Source organism: Phycodurus eques, chromosome 8 (genome assembly GCF_024500275.1).
Source record: "Phycodurus eques isolate BA_2022a chromosome 8, UOR_Pequ_1.1, whole genome shotgun sequence".
Taxonomy (NCBI): domain Eukaryota; kingdom Metazoa; phylum Chordata; class Actinopteri; order Syngnathiformes; family Syngnathidae; genus Phycodurus; species Phycodurus eques.
The window spans coordinates 16258001-16281194 of NC_084532.1; the positions used below are offsets into that span (position 1 = coordinate 16258001).

The following is a 23194-nucleotide window of genomic DNA, read 5'->3' on the forward strand; positions in this document are numbered from 1 at the left end:
TGCGTATATGTAATAATATGAGGCAATCATACATTCATATGAGTTTGCAGCCATAACGGCCCTCTGAGTGGAACAGTAACTGCGATGTGGCCCGTGACAAAAATGAGTTCAACACCCCTGGTTTAAGGGTTTATAAAAGTGTAATTTATTAACTTCACCACTAGGTACCGCAACATTTGTATTTGAGATTTTTGTATTTTGTTTGTTGTTTTACTGTATTTTGTTTACTCCATTTAGCTATATGTTGTACACACCTATCAGTAGATATGTCTACCTCCTTGTTTTGCATCTTTGTTTCAGGGTTTGAAGGTCCACTATGTGAAATTGACATTAATGAGTGTGGCAGCAACCCATGTTTAAACGGAGGACGCTGCATCGAGAGGTCATGGCAGGCCCTTTTTGGCATTGAGCCACTGCTACCTGAGCACTACGATCCACAGCACGATGAAGGCTACATCTGCAGCTGTCCTCCAGGAACAACAGGTAGTCTGTTCTGATGAATCCACTGCAGTTATTCCAGCATGTGAGTGGGTTTTGCTAATGGTGTCAGTGGTTTGTATAGTTACCTGCACCTTTTACAGCCTATGCTGACGCATAGAGTACAGAAGAGTTGTGTTTAACAATAAAACGTGTGTGCATAGGGTATGGAATGAGAAGCTGTTTAAATTTTTTTCATTTGACCTGTAGGGTTATGTAATACTATGTTATATGCTAATAGAACGGTAAAACGAAGCAATACAAAACTACAATACAACAATGTTAAATATAATATTTATACTGTGTGACTGCGGTGCACACCCAGTGGTTTAATAAATACCAACAACATAATATTGGTGCACTGTTCTCAGACTTATTTACTATCATGTGCCCTTTATAATACTTTTGGGTTATAAAAGCAGATTATTTTTTTATTCCGCCTTACACAACACTTGTTATTGCAATGAAGGTATGTTAGTCTATGAGTTGCCATAGTGTTGCTGTATGTTCTAAGATGGACTCCCTGCCAGTGGCACTGGCTCAGTAAGGTGGCCAAATAGCATTAGTTTAATCCCCAGGATCTGGCTTTGCTAGCCCCCACCTATTCAGCTCTGCACGGCTGCACAAAGGCAGACGAGGAGCAGAGCTCCATTGCGATGGCCTGTGCATTTACACTAACATGGTGCATTTAGAAAAGTTTGGCGCATCTCTGTGGGACAGAGTGACGGCATGATGCGGACACACACACCATGGATATGGTTGATTCTGATTCTTGGAACAGGTAACAGTAATAAGTGGATGAAATGCATTGTAGAATCTGTTCACCTATATGTTTCTCTATAGTAAGCTCTATGTCTGCAGGACAATGCCTATTCTTTTTTAAAAAGTAAATCTGTATACACATTTAAGAGAAACAATGTGAAGAGGATAATACAGAACATATAGGAGAGTTACATAACCTCCTGGGCCAGTTAAGTGGCTGTTCTGGGTAATGTGAAGATGTGGACATCAAAATGGAAAACTGGTTTTGACACATGGTATTCTGTTCTGTATGTTTTTATTGTTTAAACTAGATAGAATCACTTTCAGAGGAGTCTGTGTTTAAGTCAAACTAAGAGTGTAGCTACTATAACCTTTAACGAACAAGGGGAATATTTATATTTAATTTGGATTAATTTGAGAAATTGACATTTAAAAGGTTATGGATGGATTTTTTTTGTGCCTGAAAATGACCTTTTTTGCAAGTTTGGTATTCTTTTTTGTGTGTGTATAATGGCTAGTCGGTACAATGGAAGACTGGTTAGCACATCTGCCTCACAGTTCTGAGGACCCGGGTTCAAATCCGGCCTCGTCTGTGTGGAGTTTGCATGTTCTCCCCGTGCCTGCGTGGGTTTACTCCGGTTTCCTCCCACATCCCAAAAACATGCGTGCTAGGTTGATTGACGAGTGCGAATGACTGTTTGTTTCTATGTGCCCTGCGATTGGCTGGCGACCAATTCAAGGTGTACCCCGCCTCTCGCCCAAAGATAGCTGGGCTAGGCTCCGGCACGCTCGCGACCCTCGTGAGGATGAGCAGTACGGAAAATCGATGGATGGATAATGGCTGGTATTGAATTTGAGGAATTGACATTTAAAAGGCTATAGATATGTTTTCCAGTCATCTGACAAAGTCACAATACAGACGGTTACATCGCCCTGCTTTTACAATGTTTGCCTGATCTAGTAGAAATCTGTACTTTAACTGGTACTTTAACTTGTTTGCTTGTTTGTTCCTGTATATTGAAAATAATATACTGGCCCTAAGCCCATAAACCCTCTGAAATCATGGAAAAATGTAATGCTGCTGGAAAATCATCTACTTTAGGCTATACCGTAGTGTAAAATGTTTTGTCTTGCTAAATTCCCGTGATTTATCTCATTCCACAGGTTCCCTCTGCCAAGAGCTAATAGACCACTGTGATCCGAGCCCCTGCCAGAATGGGGTGAGGTGTGAGAACCATGATGGGGGGTACACGTGTCACTGCAGCAAACAGCATAGCTATGGCTACCTCTATGGAGGTGCAAACTGTGACGTGAGGTTGGTGGGCTGTGACGGCCATGAGTGCCAGAACCAAGGCTCCTGCAATCCTTTCCTGCTGGATGGAACTCATGGCTACACCTGCTCCTGCTCGCCTGGATACACCGGCCCCCTCTGCAAGACCCCCACCACCTTCTCATTTGAACGTAGTGGCTACCTTCTGCTACAGAGCCCCTTTGTGGATCCAGAGATCTCTTGTAATATCACCCTCAGCTTCAAGACGGCTCTGCCCAAGGCTATATTGTTCCAGCGCAGCATCAGGGGCCTACTGCTGTGTCTGGAGCTGCAAGAGGGGCAGCTTCACCTCACACTGAGGATGAAAGCTTCCGCTGGGCTCCATGCACAGAGTCGAATCGGGGCTTTGGAGCTGTCACACACAGTCACAGATGGAGAGTGGCACACTGTCGAGGCAGTTCTCACAAATTGGGTGCTCAGTCTGAGACTCTTGGATGATGCAGCAAAGTGTCAGAGGCAGCCATGCTACAAGGTGGCCGCAGTCCATAGTAACATGGACGGCCTGGTGTCGCCTCCTCAGAACACCTTCATCGGAGGAGTGCTAAAGGACTTGAGCCAAGACTCCACAATTTCGGCTTTCATAGGTTGCATGCGGGATGTCTTGGTGGACTGGCAACTGGTTGTCCCTGAGGAGTGGCTGAGCGACTCTGCTGTGAATGTGTCCCCCGGCTGCAGCCACCGGGACCGCTGCTTAGATGTGCCTTGCCAAAACAATGGACGGTGTGTCAACTTGTGGCAAAGCTACCAGTGCCAGTGTCCAAGGCCTTACGAGGGGCAAGACTGTGAAGAGGGTATGTTTTTGTATGATGGGTCGTCAGGGACAAAATTCAGGATTACTTTTCTCACGAAATGCTCTCATACACACTAATGAAATTTGTTTTCACTCACACATAGTACTGAAAGGGTCTCTCTCTTACACACACACGACTGAATTTTCAGTCGTGTGTGTGTGAGAGTTTTAGTAGAACTCAGTTTTAATTGATACTGACAGCGAGGTACTGTATTCATTTATCACCATTTATCAGCACTGTTTATTCTTCTAGTTTGACGTGTAGAACTGCATCATATTGACAACTCTCTCATGTGGCTCCAGAAGCATGATGGAGTATAGTTCTACACAACTGTAAATTACTCTACATGCAAAATAATAAATATTTTGCTAAATTCATTCTTTTGTAACATTGGGCACCAACATTTGCATAATCTTTTTTTGGGGGGGGGGGGGGGTGTAGACAAGCTTTGATCTAGCTCTTGTATTTGATATTATATTGTGCAGGTTTGTTTACATTTCTTGTTTGTTCAAATATTTCCACATATTTTAAAGATTACTAATCTGATTAACTGAGTTTTGGGTTGCATTATTTAGTGGATAAGAGGAGAGTAATGATTGAGCCCATCAAAAGCAACAGTAATGGCTCATGGAAGAAATATTCTAATCTGACTCACTAGATTAAAATATATTTCTATTTTGGATTTATGGACATCATGCAAGCCAATGACACATCACTCAATTGATAATTGATAGCTGCAATCAAAACATGTTCACGAGGGGGACAATTTGTTCATAATAGTTTGTTGTACCCCAGTGTATTAAATCGTCAAGTTCTTCCTCTGACGATATCTTTAGCCCCTTGAGTCTGGAAAAGCAGATTAGTGATCACACTGTCTGATGGGGACACCCAGTCGCATGCTCATCTCAACATCTAGGATGTGTTTCGTGTGAATGGCAAGTCTATATTCATGTGTTATGATTGTCCTACCATATTGGAAATTGCTGACACTGTCCAGGCATCCTGGATGTAGCCAGCTGGTCTCAAGGTTTTCTCTTCCTGTCACTTTTGAGTTTTGCTCCTTGAGTGTGAAATATTTTTGTTGAAAGCAAATTAAAAACAATTCAACACCAAATAGACACCTCATTAGGTACATCTGCACAATCTAAGGAGGTCCATTATAAGAGCTGTATAAAAATCCATCCATCCATTTTCTGAGCCGCTTCTCCTCACAAGGGTCGCGGGAGTGCTGGAGCCTATCCCAGCTATCATTGCGCAGGAGGCGGGGTACACCCAGAACTGGTTGCCAGCCAATCGCAGGGCACATACAAACAAACAATTAACCATTCTCAACCACATTCACACCTATGGGCAATTTAGAGTTGTCAATTAACCTTCCGTGCATGTTTTTTGGGATGTGGGAGGAAGCCGGAGTGCCCGGAGAAAACCCAGGCAGGCACATGGAGAACATGCAAACTCCACACAGGCGGGGACAGGGATTGAACCCCGGCCCTCAGAACTGTGAGGCAGACGCTCTAACCAGTCGACCGCCGTTCCGCCTGTATAAAAATAAAAACTAAATTTAAAAAAAGAAAATCTGTCCGTAGAACGATAATGCTGAGACTGCGGGATTGTTGAAGTATCCTTGTACAAGATACTGTTTACCCAGTTGAACTGATGCTAGATTATCGTGTGAATGACTGAACAACTTTCTTCCTCCTATGTTATTAAGGTACAGCGGCAGGCCATGGATTTGGTACGCTGGCCTTCAATGGGCTTTACCTGACTTAATCCAGCTCTCAATAGCAGCACAATCATGCTGGCATTACAGAAATCATCAGTACTATACAAAAACACAATTTGACAGCATGCAACAGTACTTCATTTGGTGCAGTTAACAATCAATATTTAACTAACAGAACAAAAACATGAAAAAAATACATTATACTCAACAGAGATGCTTATTGTTAGATATATTAATGTGTGCAGATCGCTACAAACGTGTTTTGCTAGTCAAACCTGGATCGCTCTAGTCAACCAATCAGAGCAATGGAAAAAATGCTGACATTATTGTGGGCCAGCTCGATGGATCTGTGAGGAGAATTTGAAATAGTTAAATAGTTAAAGAGACATTCCCATTGTTAATTTAGTTTACTAAGTTGCATCATCAAAGACTACTGATTCTGAAGGCCCTGGGCAGACTTGATCGACAATGGCAGCACACAGAGGTTGAAACCTGATTGGACCAAAAAAAAAAAATCGAACATATATGTACAGGAAGCGGCGCACCCAAGAGAAACACTACGAAATTTAGTGAAAATACTGTTGGGAATACATGATTACAATTTCATGGAACAAGTATTAGAATTATAGGGTCATGACGGTATAAATGAAAATGCTTCTGATAGCGTTCAGGTCCACAGAGAAGGCCTTGCTGGTCCTGACTACATGACGACTCACCAACGTTAAGGTACCATGTGACATGTCTTTTTCCTCACCCTCAGAACATGTGACCGCACGCTTTGGGAGCGAGGACTCACTCAGTTACGCTGCCTTCACCGTCACAGATGACCTGGGTCAGGATCTCTCAATCTCTCTCTTCCTGCGCACGCAGAAGCCCGGCGGCCTCCTGGTGGCTGTGGGCAACAGCAGCACGCGGTACCTGCACGTGTGGCTGGAGGACGGCCTGGTCACAGCTCAGCTTGCTGACGTTGACAACCTGAGGGGGGAGAGCGCGGTCAATGATGGGGAAGTTCACTTTGTGAACGTGGAGGTGTCAAAGGGGTACATGACGTTGCATGTGGGGGCTCACAAACAAGCTGAGGTGGAGGTCAGGACTGATGGAGTTCAAGCAGGAGACATTGTGTATGTCGGAGGGCTGCTGGAGAGCGATACTACCGCAGGTTTTGGTGGACATTTTAAAGGATGCATCCAAGACCTGCAGATAAATGACAGGAGGCTTCAGTTTTTTGGTTTGGACACCTCAGTTCGGACATTCCCTTTGCAACTTATGGAGAATGTGACTGCTGGCTGCTCTGGAGACAACACCTGCAGTGTAAGTGGACCACCTGAACTCCTTGGTGTCCCTTTATTAACAGTTTTTCCCTTTTGTTATACCTTGACTTTAGAGTAATTCAACTCACATGTATCTCAATTTACAAGCCACTGCCGGGTTGATTTATTTATTTATTTATTTTGCTTTGTGATGCAAGGCAAAATTTGAGTTAAGAGCCAGCTACATATAGGCAGCCGTTCAAGAACAGTGAAAAAAAAATAGAGAGTCAGAGTCACCGAAGTACATAAGCGATACAGATATAGATGCATGGAAAACCATCTTATTTCTTTACATTCTCTTTTATTGTGTTTTTATACAATGCAGTGCTATCTTTCCTTATCGAAAACACATAACAAAACAAATGTCAATCCTTTTTGGTAACTGGATTTCATATACTGTAGGTCTACGAGTAAATTGGATTACACACTTGGTGACGGAATTAATTAAACTCGTAATTTAAGGTACCACTGTACAGTAGTTGCATTTCATTATGAATACAAAGGTTTCAAAATGAGCTGACAGTACTCCACTGTTATCATTCTCTCTTTTTCAGAGAAACCCTTGTCTAAACGGGGGAATGTGTTACTCCCTGTGGGACGATTTCACCTGCACCTGCCCACCCAGCACAGCAGGGCGGCACTGTGAAGAGGTCAGATGGTGCGAATTGTCTCCATGCCCTGCAGACGCTGAGTGCAAGATGCTCAACCAAGGTTATGAATGTAAGTAAAACCTTCATTCTGAAGCTAAGATTCATGCCATTTACCTGCACAGGTTCATCCAAATCTAATTCCGTGAAAGACACAAAATACTGTATTACAAACATATTTCCGTAGGATGCAAAGCTGTTATACTGTACAAGCAACTGCAAACTCCAAAACCCGATAATAAACATATTGTTAGATTAATACCTCTCTGACAGTGTTAATCAAGCTGGAGCATAAATATCTTTGTAAAGACAGAATTTGAGTTACATGAGGATGTTCAGTTGCACCTAATCAATTGTATAGTGAGTCATTAGTTCGTTGAAGGATCTTGGAGGTTGGATCGGGTTTTCTATTTTTATATTGTCAGGGTTAAATAAAACTGTGGTATTTATATCTTAGTCTGTGACTTTAAAGTCATTTCATAATTGCTAGATGGACCCTTTGCCTTTCAGATAAAAACTAAAATTAAAATAAACATCATAGAAAAAATAAATCAGGATACCTACACTCCATCATAGTACATTTTATTGTGTACTACCCAACCTTTGACTTGTTTCTGTGTTGTGATCATGTAACACACGCTTAGGGACCTCAATCCACGCACACAGTGCTCCGTGTCCATGAAGTGCTAAAGTAGGAATGGCTTGAGCCCACATTATCCTTTGTTTTCCTTTTTAGCATTGTTGATCCTTTGTCCTGTAAGTGAACCCGTGCTTAGTGATTAACTCACTTGAATAACTAATAACTACCACTTTCCACATGAATTACAACATGGGGTTTGCTTAAAATGAGTTTAGCAGCTTCATCATTTGAACAGAGAACTTTGAACAATTAGCCTGCTTTGTTTTTGATACTTTTTCCCACTTTTGTTGACAGCTCAACCTTGGTCAGTCCTTTGCTCTACTCAGTATTACTACAGTCTCCACATTCTAGTAGTTATATACAGTCATAAAATTACAGTGGCCAAGACAGTAGGCACTTCTGGATTGTCATAAATCATCAAGATTCCAACTTGGTTCATTAAAGGTCCCATAGTTTGGCTTTTTTAAACCTCCATAGAGTGACTCTCTAACATGGACTTAGTATAAAGTGTCAATTTTATTTAAAAAAAACAAACAAACAAACAAAAAACACCTTTGTTTTGTCATGCGAGTGTCCAGAAAAGGACCATCTGACAGCTACTTCCGTTCGACGCAGTTTTGTATCCACTTTGTCCATATTTGGCTAAGACCAGCCCCTTTACTCTGATTGGTTGCCTCTATGTAGAAGACTCACTTGTGAGCACACAGGTGTTTGTTATGTTGACAATGTCGGCTCGGGAGCGGAGAGGTAGGCGGAGATCTTCGCTAGTGACACAGATAAACTTGAGAAATTCAAATGACCTGATTTCGGGCCTTGGCAGAAAAACGTCTGGAACTCACAAATGCGTGGATGATTTGAATTCATATGTCACATGCTTGCTGAGGCACTATTGAGCCAATATTACATTCCAAATATGAAAACTTGTCCAACTTCCTGTTAGTCACTTGGTCCGTCTGCAATTTGAGTCCCCGGTAACTCAAACGAACTATTCAGTCAGAGGCAGTCCCGCGGTCACTTCCGTTGTATGCTAATGTCGCTGTGTTGTGGTTTTAATTTGTTGTGTTGTGGCGTTTGCATTTGTTGTGGCCTGTCTCGGCCACTGTATAAAAGCATATCTCATTACACATGCTTTATCATAATTTTTCATCACTGATTAACCTTGAGAAAATATCATAGACTCCAATGCAAAAAAAGCAAGAAAAGAGTGCAGGCAGGAAACTTAATAGTATTTATCATAAGAATCAAAGGAGCTGAATGGCAGTAAAAATCCCAAATGGTAACGTTCCAAAACATACAGACACTAGGAAAGTAGGCGACCACAGAAGACAATGGCCAGATAAAGACTGAACAGAAACTTAAAAGCAAACAAAACTAAAGCAAGGTACACACATACCAATTTTTTACATCTTAAGCAATTTTTTAAATGGGAAAGACCTCACACATTACAAGTTAAACATGGGCAAGTTTGTGCTTACCTTACCGAATGTCGTAGTACAAAGACTGACCTGCGAGAGGCGGCATGGTGTCACAAGACATCCAGACTGTCGGAAAATACAAAGAAGAAGAGAGTGTAGCGGTAGCTCGGCGAACTGTTAGCTTGCCTTGTAACTGTATTGTGGTTGCAAACTCTACTCCTTGTCGTTTTTATTGCAGTGAATGACTCGGGATACACATTATTCAAATACTCAACATAACCAGTTCCTCCTCTATACAGTATGTTTTGAGCTTGATCAAGCTTCTAAATTGGCTATCATGCAGTTTCATGTTACAATCACGTAGTCTGTGGATCGACCGAACGCATTAGTGACCACACGCGTTGTACTGTAAATATCGAAGATGTTTAACTTATATGATTGTCGGCTCTGTCCATTTTCCAAGCAGATTTGAAAAGAAAAGTCAGTTATCACATTTCAACACACAGGATAACCAACCACTCAGGATAGTCTTTGAGAGACACGTTCGATAATCGGGACTTTTGCTGATTTTGATCGGAAGAGAGAGAAAAATGCTCAAATTCGGTCCGATTATCGGTACGTGTGTATCCCAGCTAAACGAAATGCAGAAACTAAAGAGACAAGGTACACCTGGATAAGACAAGGTGGAAGGAGAGAGCTGATTGGTGGACATGTGAGGAGGCACGACAGAGGTGTGACTGATAACAAGACAAGCGAGCAGGCACAAGGGAATCACAAAAGATGGGACAAATATGGACCAAAACCTAAGCATGAAAACTAAACTAAGGTAATCAAACTACCGAGGAACTCAAATACGGTTCCTTAGGTTTAAGGTTTAAATGGTGTGCTAAAGGTGTGTTAATGTGCATAGAGGAACTCACGCTCACGTGTGTTTCCATGCCGTCCTAGGTTACTCCAATGCCACTTTCCTGAATGAGAGCACTGTTCTGGTCTATCGAGGCAATGGCCACATATTCCGCAACCTCACCAACCTCTCTGTGAACCTGCGCACCAGGAAACGTAGCGCAGCCATCCTACACGCGGAGAAGGACTCGGCCTTTGTCACCCTCTCTGTCCAGGACGGTTTCCTCTTCGTGGAGCTTCAGAGCTTCACCAGAGATGCGGAAGGCACGGAGGGAGACAAGCGAGGAGCGTCCACAGTCAGCCTCAACAGCATGAGATCTGTCAGTGATGGCGAGTGGCACAGTGTCCACTTGTTCATGACTGCACCGTGGGCTAATATGTCTGAGTGGACTCTGGTGCTGGATGATGAAGTAGATGAAGCCATCACCTCCAGTGGTCAAGGGGGAAACCTGGACTTCCTCAGGAAGGGAGTGGACATCTTCCTGGGAGGTTTGGGTCCTGACATTGGGTGGTCACTGGCTGGGTGCCTGGGCACAGTGGAGATGGGCGGTGTTGCTCTGCCTTACTTCAGCTCTTCTCGGGTGAACCTTCCACGTTTGCAGGAGGAGCAATTCATCCAGACGTCACTTAAGCCTCCGCTGGTCGGTTGCAGCGGGGCGTCTGTGTGTACGCCCGACCCGTGTCTGAATGGAGGGGAGTGCCGAGACTTCTTCAACTACTACAACTGCAGCTGTGCTGAGGGCTGGGCAGGGAGGCACTGTGGCTTCTTCACTGACACCTGTGCCTCCGGTCCTTGTATCCACGGCAACTGCAGCGTCAACGGGCTGACCTACCAGTGCTCCTGCGAACTCGGATACACAGGAGTGGACTGTGAGGAGGAGGTCGACATCTGTGCAAACCATTTGTGTGCACATGGAGGCACCTGCCTGCATGGGCCTGACAGGTATGCCTGTCTGTGTCCTGAGAACTACACCGGACCTCTCTGCAAGTAAGTCCAGGCTGGCAGAATAAAGAAGACATAACAGAACAGTTGTTTATTCACTATTAGTATACAAGCACAATTGTATCAGATCCAAAACAAGAGCAAAAATTATTTACGAAGAGCAGTCGCGCACGATACCAGATAGCTCCAGATTGTTCCCGAAAGTAAAATTGAGCGGAAGACATCCAATGAGTTTGCAAACTTGTTCTTCAGTTCATAAATGTTAGTTGCTACTTGTTATATGTAAACAGTCAGCGGGAGATACTGTTGCACGTTATTCATATAGGTGGCAGCAAAGCACAAGGAGAAGAAGCCATTTCCACTGTTTTCTGTGAGCTGGATTTTCATATGGCGCATGAGAAACACTGCTTTTGGCTGGTGACCAGTCCAGCGTGTACTCCGCCTCTCCCTCAAAGTGAGCTGGGATAGGCTCCAATTCACCTGCAAGCCTAATGAGGAAAAATGGCAGAGAAAATTGATGCAAGGTTGGATAAATGATAAAGAATTTTCAGAAACCATGCTACTAATCTGGATTGTATATTTTCATAGATACCTACCTTCTAAATATCCCAGAAATGTAAATCCATAGGATTTATGCATCATTTATTCATAAATGAAGGAAAATCTTGACTAAAGGCCTGTTTTGTTTGTTTTTACGAAGTTAACATAAGTATTGACAATACACACGCCACCCTTCCACAAAATTAGATTATGTAGCTTTCGTAAATGGAAAAAATACATCTCCGACTGTGTAAATCAAAAGCAATGCTTTAAAGGTTTTGCTTCAGCTCCATCAGATTGTGGCCCCATGAATTGTTTTATCATACATCATTGTTGATGTGATGCAAATCATGTCTTATGGGACAGACGCCGGCAGAGGAAACATTTCATCCTGTACAGATGACTTTTGTCACTATCTGAACAGTTTTAGAGGCTTGGTTAGTTAGCGAACACAAATAAATCTTACTAAATTGCTAAGACTGTAAGACAGAAAAGATGCTAGACTTGTTAATGTTCCTCCATCGCTGTCTACGCCTGCAGCGAGCTCGTCTGAAGATGAATTTCTATTCTAGTGTCAGCCAGAAAAGGCCTTCGTCTGCTGCGGTGTCTCACTGGTTCAGCGGCACTTTCTTTCCCTCTCATCTCCTGTTTGCCTCAGAGAACAGGCAGGGGAACGCCGCCAACCATTTATCCCATAAACACGCAACTCCTTGCATTTTTTATTTTTTTTCCAAGTGCACGAGAACCTTTGCGAGGAAGCCACACGACAAGCGAAGCCGTACGTCTCCCTTCACTGGGAACATCCGCGCTGTAAAGTTTTCATCAAAATGACTTTGTTTTGTTTGTGTCGCTTTCTACCTCCCTCTCCCATCTCTCCTTGTGTTCCTCTCCAGTGAACGGGTTGAAGAAATTCCTTGGTACATTGTTGTCGGAAATGTGTAAGTATTTTTATTTTATTTTATTTTTTTTACCTTTTTCTCTAGTGCTCCCTGTTTGTTCCGGAAATGTCATGCACAACATCTTTTTTTTTATATAAACAAAACGCCAAGCAAAGCTAATATTAACGCTGCCTCTGCCAGTGTTTGTTTATAAACACATACCCACCATCTAAAATGAGTGACAGCTGTGGTTCAAAAATGATTCATGTTGTCCCAAAGTTGTATGTTTGTCAAAAGAAGGCAGATCAAAAATCCTTGTATTTTGTTATTGAGGTATAAATTCCACATTACCAAAAGATATTTTTGACTGCTCCCCTGGGCAAATGTTTGACCTTTTCTTTCCTACGCATGGGATTTCATGTCAGCCGTTACTCGAGGTAGATAATCTGATTACACCGGTCGGGTCATAGGCTTCTTTTTCCCTCTCCAGTGTGTTACAACACAAAATCAAACAACTACAAGTAGTCTCGTGTGGCTGCTTTGTCTGGCTCCACTGGACACATTTGACAGCAAAGTTCTAGTTTTTTAATCTGCATGTCCTCTCCAAGGCGGCCCAAGCTTCCTGTGTCTGTGTGCGGAGATGACATCAAAAACTACACTTGCTTCAACGGTGGCAATTGCACTGAGCGTGAGCTGTCGTGTGACTGCCCGCCTGGCTTCACTGGGCACCGGTACGATGGACACAAACCTGGAATTTTGCAGTTAATTACTATAAGAGTACAAAAATAAAGGGTTTATAAGACATTCTTAAGTAAGTTGCAAATGACATTATAAGTCTCTTTGTAAATCAATAACAAACAGTTGTCACAACAGTTTAACATTCAGTGTTCAATGCAGACCCTTTCCATGTGAGTGAGGCACCATGTATCATGAAAGTCTTGCCTATTTAATGTACATGATGAAGAAATATTGGATGATACAAACAGTTGTGTGTTAGCTGTAAAGTGTGAATGGTCTCTCCTTCGCTGTGTGCGGCTGCAGGTGTGAGCAGGAGGTCGACGAGTGCAAGTCCAACCCGTGTCTGAACGGAGGCTACTGCCGCAACCTGGTCAACAAGTTCCTATGCGTGTGCGACATGAGCTACGCCGGCGACATTTGCCAGATGGACGTAAGCGACATTTACTTTTACGTGGCTGTGCTGCTGTGGCAGAACCTCTTTCAGCTGCTGTCCTACCTCATCCTCAGGCTGGACGATGAGCCCGAGGTGGACTGGGGGGAAAACAACTGAGGGGGCTCATGTTTATCTATGACAGGCTGTCATTCGTTAATGTTTCTGTGCCTTCATATCAAGCACCTTATTTAATATGATAATCATTACGAGCAGTTAGTTAAGATACACAACAGTGCTTAACAAATTTTGACCACCATATGATGAAAGTTTGCCACTGCTGCTGGAAATTTACAGCATTAGTAATTACCAAGAGAGCACAGTAGACCAGTGGTTAGCATGTCTGCCTTACAGTTTTGTGGTTTAGGGTTGGAATTGCACCTCCGGCCTTCCGGGTACTCAGTCTGCCTCCTACATTCCAAAAATATGTATGTTAGGTTAATTGAAGACTGTAATTTTTGTCCAATGTTGCCAGATTGGCTGTCGATCAGGCAGTTCAGGGTCTACCTCGGCCCTCACCCATAGTCAACTGGGCCAGGCTCCAGCTCAATGCATAAAGGGAAAAGAAATTCAAGCACATTACCGTTTCTTCGTTAAGATGTCAAATGATACTTATTAGCTTGCATTCCCGAAAAGTAAAACAAAATAAATAAATAAATACCATGATTAATATGAGATTTCTCAGAGAAGCCCAATAAGAGGCCTCAAATTTGGGCATAAAAAGGTCAATTCAGTATGAAATTCCTCATTCCTGTTTGAAATGCAAACATTTTGACAGATGACCAGAATTGAAGAAGTCTGCATTAAAGCATTTTGCGATATTGGATGAGAGGTGGTCTCATACATTTGTTAAGCACTATTTTTACTGCAATAATTACTTTTTTCTTTGACTAATTGAATATAATAAATATAATATGAAATATAATTTTGCCAATAAAATAGAGTGGGAAACTTATCACACGTTGCCAGAGCCCAGAGAGATGACTTGCGTCCTCATCCTTTATACAGTATAAGGACTCCTTTGAGCCTAAGTGATCGGCACACGATGTGTCATAGTGATTGTATTGCGAGTGTGATCTTGTTGACAAGGGAGCCATAATATCATAATGCAGTTTCAGACACTTTAACATAATTTAAGGCCAGTAAAATCCTAGATCTGGATAAAACTGGGAATATCCTACATAAGCATGAAAAATGACACCCTAATTACACCCGTTTTCCCAACTACCCCCGTTTGCTCCCCGCTTTTGGTTCAAAATGCATGTGCACCTTAAACAAAATAAACTGTTATTCATATCCATTTATATATATTACACCAAAATATCTGGGAATGCATTTCCCAAAAATCGAAAGATTTCCCAGCTAAACTTCCCATGGAGAGTTTGTGGAAGCTTTCTGGAAATTTAGATTTAAAAAAAAAAACAAAAAAAAAACAATGAAACAAAACAAAAAGCTGACTTAGATATAAAAAAAAAAAATGAAGACATGTCACCCAAATAAATGATATAAACCAAACATAACCTCCCACTTGGAGGATAGAGTGTATTGTTGGAATGTTTTTCCATTTAGGATATCCTGTCAGTGTTTTGAATTGTAATTTCAGGGAGCTCCAAGCAGCGTTGGTGTAGAGACATGTCTTAGTTCTAAAGGCAGAGAGAAGTGTCAGAATACAACATGACGTCTCACTTTGTTGTTGATGTGAATTCACATCAGTGAATGATTGACTGACAGCTCCACAATATTTTGTTTTGCTTTTTTTTTTTTTTTGTCTGGAAACGTTTCAGTCTGAGGTATTTTTAAACACAAATTCTCTACAGCTCTGCTTAGACGGAACCTCCAAACATTCACTGCAGGCCGTGGTGGTCGCCCTTTTATAGCCTCAAGTACTTCTCATTCATCACTATTTCCCTCACTTTCATTTGTTTTTGTCCATCTGATAACACTACTAAAATGATCATATGTCTGTTTTCGTCTGTCCATCTCTTCCATCGGAAACTGTGCTTACTATACATCGCTCTCTGTCTTTGGTGTTGTCTACTACTACTAATAATAATAATAATTAAAAAAAAAATCTCCCTTAAATGTTCACTTTGTTGTCTGTCCTCTTTTTAATCACTCTTTCACCATTTTCACATTACGATCAGCTGTTTCTGTGTGTGCAAGTGTGTTCTAACGAGACGGCTCCATGACAACATAAATAGATACGTAATCTCCTTTAACAAGATGTAGAGTGATTGTATCCCAAAATATTTAAAGCTCCTAATCACACATGCTGAGTAAATGTAGGAAACCTTCCAGGGACAACAATTGGTACACTGAGCCTATACTTTTTGGACAACTACTGTCATAAATATCATAATGTGTTTAATATTGGGGTTGTCGTAGTCATAGTAGTATGACTACAGGAGTTAAAGAAAAAGATACAGTGGCGCCTTGAGATATGAGTGACCTGACGTACGCGTTTGGTCGATTTAAAATGTTTTTTTTGTTTTGCTTTGTCTTGTGAGCAAAAACTTTAGATATGAGCGCTGTATGTTGGCTGTGAACACAACTCTACTCACTTCACAACAAGCAGCAATTTTGGCAGATAGTGAACAATTGTTCCAAAAAGAGGTTTGAAGCGGTTTAATAAAACTCCCAGATGACGTTTACTGTCAAACTAAACAAGAAACAAAGACAATTACGTGTCACATATTTAAAACAACCACATACTGTAGCTTTGCCTTAGGGAGTCCGCTCAGCTTAATGCTAACAAACAATGCAAGATGGGCTAACAAGTAGCATACGTGTCGTAGTGGATATTTGAAGACAAATGGTGCATCAACACATGTAGACAGACTGGAAACGTTTCAGTCTGAGGTGTTTTAAACACAAATTCTCTGCAGCTCCGCTTAGACAGAACCTACAAAGATTCACGGCAAGCCGTACTGGTCAACCTTTTATAGCCTCAGATACTTCTCATTCATCACTATCTCCCTCACTTTCATTTGTGAGAGTGAAAGTAATGATGCTCACAGGCATATATTCTTTATCCTCTGCAGAAAATAACTGACTGAATCACATAAAATTGTTGAAAAACTCTTCATTTGTCTCTATGAGTGTATTATTCTGCTCTCCAGTGGCAATGAATTTCATCATGATGCACAAAAACCTTTAATTATGTATACTATTTTTTATTAGCTATTACAATAATGTACACTACTATACCGTGGTATTTTATTAAAAAGACTAAGCATTTCTTCATTGTGTTTTTTGTGGAGGCTGGAACGGATTGGCAGATTCGCATTTCCACACATTTCAGTGGCGAGATGCACATGTTTTGAGTTACGAGCATGGTCAATGAACGGATTACACTCATATCTCAAGGCACCACTGTATTAGCAACACCTCTAGTATCATGCAGTGCAGTTCTGCACTACTACAATCAAAAAAAAAAAAATCTAATGTTTTCATAGTAATCTCTCTAGAACAGTTCAAACTGTGTCGATAATTGATATCATTGGTTTGTACGGGGCTGCACTGTGCCTGAGTGGTTAGCACATCTGCTTAACAGTTCCGAGGTTTCATGTTGCCCACATTTCCAAAACAGGCATGTTAGGGTAATTAAAAGCTCTAAATTGCACATACAGTAGAAACTGGAAGTTGATATAGACTATATAAAATGAGACATGCTTTTTTTTTTTTTTTTACATGAAACCAGACTAACCGTTTCCTGTTTTAGGTCATTTAGGACAACCAAAATTATTTCTATTTGCTAAATGCTAGAGTCATGAGTGAATATTTTTTGGGGACATTTTTCATGACTTTCTTCAAAGTCAGAAGTTTACATACAGTAAGATTACTCTGGCTTTAAACATTTGGGAAAACCCAGATGATGATGTTTTTGGAAGCTTCTAATAGGGTTTATTGACTACTACAGAGTTAATCAGAGACTTAACCCGTGGATGTACAGAATTTGAAGGCGTAACTGAAACATGCTGCTTCTTTGGGTAAAATCTTAAGAAATTCAAAACCAATTATCAAAGATATCAGGAAGAGAATGGTGGACTTGGACAAGGTTGGTACATCGTGGGGGAAGCTTGCAATCCTGAGAACGCCGTCACAACTTTGGAATACGGGGGTGGCAGCATCATGCTGTGGGGTTGTTTTTCTACAGGAGGTACTGGTGCCCTTCACAAACTAGATGGCATCACGAGGAAAGAACATTATGTGGATATACTGAAGCAACATCTCAAGACATCAGCCAGAAAGTTAAAGCTCGGTTGCTTCCAATAAGACAATAATCCGAAGCATACTGCCAAATTGGTAACAAAATGGCTTAAGGATAACAAAGTAAATGCTTTGGAGTGGCCTTCGCAACGCCCTGATCTCAATCCTATTGAAGATTTACGAAAAGGCATGCGTGAGCAAGGTGGACACCAACGCAAACAGTTAGACTAGTTCTGTCAGGAGGAATGGGCCAAAATTGTGAGAAGCTTGTGAAAAGGGGATTCAAAATGCTTGACACAAGTCAAAGACGTTTATAGGCAATGCTAATGGGACTTTGAAGAACGCAAATAAAAAGTATGTGAACAAAAATCGTTGTCTCATTATTTGCACAATTTAGAAAATAGAAATACTTTTGGTAATCCTAAGTGACCTAAAACAGGAAAGGTTGAGTCTGATTTCAGAAAAAGAGCATAAGTATCTTTTTATATCATATTTGTAAACTTCTGGGTTCAACTGTCGGTCTGAATGCGAGTGTGAACAGTTAGTAGTTTGTCAATATGTGATCTGCGATTGACTGGCGACCAGTCCAGTGTGTACGTTGCCTCTCGCCCAAAGTCAGCCGGGACCAGGTCATTCATAGATTAGGTAATTTTATATATTATATAGACTGGAGTTAAATGTATATTCAAATATAGGGATAGGCGAGTAACGATACCAGGTGTCGGTATCAGGCCCATAGCAGCCTTATTTCAAGGTATCGGGTACTCATGAAGGCTGCAGATATCAGCCACTGAGACTTAAGGCAAAACATTAAGTCCTAAAGAGGGAAAAGGTCTCTATTCACAATTATACATACTTCATTGTGTTAATTGAAAATGTATTTCATGAGCGAAATGGATAAAAGTCAATGAAGAAATGCAAGTCAATTAACCAAGTTTATGGGGAAATGCCCTATTAATGGAATTCATATGACAGGACTCTTTTTAATGTATTACCTACATTGACCAAGCGTGACTTATACACGTCCATCATGCAAGATTTTGTTCACGTGCGTTTGTGCAGACACAGGTAGTCGGGAAGGATTGGGGGTTTGCACTATTGTGGCCATCCTTTGAGACGACGACAAATGTGCTTTGCCGGCGAAAAACGCAGCATCTGGCGCTGAAGTGCAGCTTCAGCAGAGAGATGGTGGCTTTCGCAGAAGTTTGGTCTGCTTCACGGAAACATATGAGGGCAGCTTATGTGGCATGCGCGCGCGCGCACACACACACACACACACAAAGCAGGCTGATAGTGCTGACAGCAGGGAGGCATTGCTGCTGCCTCTGCTTGGAGGCTTCGGGGTGGCCTCGCCACGTACCTCAGAGACTGGTTAGTTAGACATCTCTGTGTGTGTGTGTGGCGGTGGGTGACTGATGGCGGGTCCTGGCTGCCGGCTGTTGCGGCGGCTTGCTTGTTTCACACTCACTCTGACAGCAAACTGTGCTGCAGTGACAGGTAAGCACTTTCACAAAGAACCTGTATTGAGAGGAGAGAAAAGTCTCATAGCTGCAAGGAGCTAAATGTTGTGTTTTCTCATTGTGTTCCCACGGTGATTGTTGAGTGTGTAATGACTGCTTCTGATGTAAGTCAGTCTGCTGCTTTATGTGACAAAATGAGTGTTAACAATCAGCCTCCTACTGCATGGCATACTCTCATTTCTCCTGATTCACAAAGAGAGTTGAAATCTGGCGTTGGGCGAGTACTCACACTCTGTAGTTACGACACAGAGGTACAGATACTCACGGGGGGGGGGAGTAAAAGAAGTAATGCTGACTCAACTCCTGTACTTAAAAGCCAAAAGTAAAGACTCTGAAATCTACTTAACTGATTCACTGTCAGCTGTTTTCAAAGTAGAGTTCCCAAATTGCCAGCATTTTGCCTGATCTTGACCGATCAAGACCCACCACAGAACAACCTACCGAACCAACCCCTCCCCCACCCCAACCCCAAAATGAGTAAACACTCTTCTTTTCCCAGACCTAAAAGTTTGTTTCTAGCTTTTTCCATCGTTTAGTCATCAGCAGTAGAACATGAGTTGGTTTCACCCAAAACAAAACAAAAAAGTTTTTTTACCGAAAGGCGAAAAAACATATATTTCACTTTTGTGACACCTGTGGCAACAAAACCAAGACTGAGAACTGGCTTTTGATGGCAAAATAATGATTTATTTACAGATATACAACTAAGAGAGGCGCCGTGAGCGACACTGACGTTCCTCATGGCGCAAGTTGAACGCGAGCTATTTTACATGACGTTCTCCAGTAACCCCATGAACATATTTTCTCACAATAGCGACACACACTTTCTACTAACTCCCGCAACGCATACTCTGTTTATATCCTACACATAAATACTCTGTTCTAGTGTGAGGTGCTTAAACTTGTCCGACCTTCGTGTTGGCATTTCTCTCCCTCGTAATGGACGTAACAAGCCGAGATTCACCCTCTAATCTTTATCTTCAACACAAAAGCTGTGCTGATCTCAAATCCAAAGTGATGCAATGCTGCCATCTGCAGGGATCGGTTAGTCATGACAGTGATTTACAGACCTGAATATCATAACTAACATCTGATCACAAAATAGTTTCCCCGCTTTTATTAACTTAGTGCTCATATTGAGAAGGAAAAAAAATCATGTTTTTTAAGAGCTAGCAAGCGTTGATTCAACTTTTATGCTATTAAAACAACGCGTTCCTATAGCTTTGCTGACGTGAACCAACTACTGCAAAACTACACCATACTTGTCTTCCCCCCCAGATTATTCAATGCTAAAATCTGGTGGTTTTTATACACAATGCGTTCACCACAAATCATTCTTGCAGCCAACAACCACACACAATTGTCTTAAGTAAGGCCACGGATGGGAATTATCTTGTGTCTGCGCCATTGTCGTTAACGCTCCGTTTTTTTCCCCACCTTACCGTATGAAACCCCAAGATCTCAATTAATCAAGAAAGCAAACGTGGCTGACTTTACCTCTGTCACTTTACGTCATTTTTACATCGTGTTGTCATCCACGGAGTTTGAAAAAAGCAACAAGCCTATTTTGACAAAGAACAGAGTAGAAAGTACAGATAGCAGTTTTCCATTGTAGCGTGTAAAAGTACAAATCAGGAAAAAATCAATATTCAAGTAAAGCACAGATACTTGAAAAATCTACTTAAATGCATGAACAAAGTATTTGTACTTAGTTACTATTCCTTAAGTAGCGTAAGTAACAGAGTATTTGTACTTCTTGACGCCCCCCTACTGATTGGCGCTGAAGCTGTTTGCGTGTTGTTACTGGAAGCAACAATGGACTCAAGCAGATTTCACAAGCTGTTAAAAGGCCTGCATTCAAATGTGACGCAGCGTTTTCCTCCAAACAAGGCCTGTGTGAGCTATTTTGTGCTGCACCTCTGGGGGTGTTTGTAGGGTTCATCAGACAGCCTCTTGTGTGTGTGTCTGTGTGTGTGTGTGTGTGATCCTCTACAGACGGGGCGCGCTCCATACGGCTCTCGGCCGGCTGCCGTGCTGGCACCGTGTCTGGTCGGCCTGGCGATAGCGCTGGCGTTGGGGCTGGCTCTGGCCGTCGCCAGAGTGCGAGAGAGGCGGCAGACGGGGGGCGGTTTGAGTCTGAGGCGACTCGAGGCTTCCGTGGGTTGCAGCCCACCCGCCGAGGCGGGGAACGCATCCATCAGCACTTTGGCTGCACGTGTGGAACGCCGGGTGTAGCCAAGAGGGGGGAAAGTCGGTGTGAGATTTTGCTCGAGCGTGAGTGAGGAAAAACCAAACAAGGCACTTATGCACTGCACAGTCGACCCCATTTAATGTGGGGGATATGGACCAGGCCGCCCCAAAATAGGTGAAAATCGGCGCTGTCGAGAGCCCATGTAGCACAGGTGTCAAATTCCAGGCCTGGGGCCAGATCCGGCCCGCTACGTCGTCGTATGGGGCCCACGAAAGCAAATGAATGATGTGCGGCAACGTCCATGATTCTTGGTAAAATCTATATCAAAATTGCAGATTGTCCTCTGTAATAAATAAGAATGAGATATTTTAAGCTTTTTTTTTTTTTTTAAACAAAACCCTTTTTACAGTAACCCTGAAGAACAGGTGAACAAACTACTATCCTTGACTTCTGATTTCAAAACTAGTAATCTATTGGTTGTGTATATGTAATACTATGATAAGGCAATGAAACCTTTATATGCTTTCACAGTCTTAATGACCCTCTGACGGAAACCATGACTACAATCTGCCCCGCGACAAAAGTTTTTGATACCTGTGCGATATACAATAATTTTTTTTAAACAGTTAGTTTAAACAAATGCTAACTCAAAAGAAATGTGAAACTATCATGTAAAATCACTTTGAGGAAATTGAAAGAAGATTCTCGCTCACACAGTTCTCCAAATGAATGTTCTCCAAAAAAGGTGCTTGCCTCAGGCTAATTATTTGTCACTCCCAGCTGACGTTCACTGTAAAACCAAACCAAAAAAACAATTTAAAAAAATACATATATATTTAAACACAAAAATGTTCAACTAAATCATTAATTTTGTCTTACAAAAGTCAGCTTCTTAATGCTAGCGTATTATGCGAAACACCGACGATGGGTTAATGTAAATTAGCAATGATGTTAGAGTAATTAAAAACCTTCAAACAATTTCTACTTTACACACGGAGCACCAACAATGCTCACGGGCGTATATTCTCTCTGCTTTGTGGGAACGATGACGACGATTACTGCAGCTTCGGAGGGAACCTCTCGTTTTGCGCCAAATTACGCGCCGAATTACGCTGCCTGTCGTTCAGCAGAACGCCGTGCTGCCCAGCATGTTGCGACACAACATGGCACTACACTGAAGACGTGCAACTCTGAATTCAGACTCGCCTGTATACTGTAAAAACCCATAAAAAAACATTCACTTCAAAATCGGTAATTTACCGGGGGAACATGTAAAGATGCTAACAAGCTCTCACATTTCATCCGTAGTTGACTTCTGAAGGCATGACCTCTGACCTCCTACTCGCCATCAGTCTGGTGTCCGTCGTCCTGCTGCTGGTTCTCATCCTGACTTCGGCCGGACTGGCGGTGGCGCTGAACCGCCGAGCCACCCGCGGCACCTACAGCCCCAGCCGGCAGGAGAAGGACGGGTCCCGGGTGGAGATGTGGAGCATCACCCAACCCCCGCCTATGGAGAGGCTCATCTGAAGAGCGCCCTGGGAACGAGGCCTTCACATTTGGATATGCACATGATACAAAGTTTTCTCGGAGTTCTCCGGTGACACCGTTCATCCTTCTTGCTCAGATGCGCTGCACCTGCCCGACGGGCATCCTTCATTCTTCCATAGATTGGTGCTCACAATGTATAGAGTTTGTGGGCCTAATCTATATTTGTAGGACAGATGGAGCAATGTGCGCCCAATATGTT

General features: G+C 42.3%; 1 protein-coding gene across 2 annotated transcripts in view; it reads left to right on the top strand.

Moving 5' to 3' along the window:
• crb1 (crumbs cell polarity complex component 1) overlaps window positions 1–22842 on the top strand; it is a 25895-nt gene extending 3053 nt beyond the window's left edge. Inside the window, exons 1-10 of one of the 2 annotated variants that reach the window (XM_061683383.1) lie at window positions 1118–1258; window positions 2404–3360; window positions 5844–6394; window positions 6948–7113; window positions 10044–10986; window positions 12375–12419; window positions 12968–13090; window positions 13401–13527; window positions 21252–21530; window positions 22756–22842. In XM_061683383.1, the coding sequence (XP_061539367.1) occupies window positions 1207–1258; window positions 2404–3360; window positions 5844–6394; window positions 6948–7113; window positions 10044–10986; window positions 12375–12419; window positions 12968–13090; window positions 13401–13527; window positions 21252–21491 (3204 nt within the window). In that variant the 5' untranslated portion in view covers window positions 1118–1206 and the 3' untranslated portion in view covers window positions 21492–21530; window positions 22756–22842. Of the gene's footprint in view, window positions 1–300; window positions 484–1117; window positions 1259–2403; window positions 3361–5843; window positions 6395–6947; window positions 7114–10043; window positions 10987–12374; window positions 12420–12967; window positions 13091–13400; window positions 13528–21251; window positions 21834–22755 lie in introns of those variants that run through there. The other variant, XM_061683384.1, reaches the window with a different exon arrangement.
• The last annotated feature ends 352 nt before the right edge of the window (window positions 22843–23194 follow it).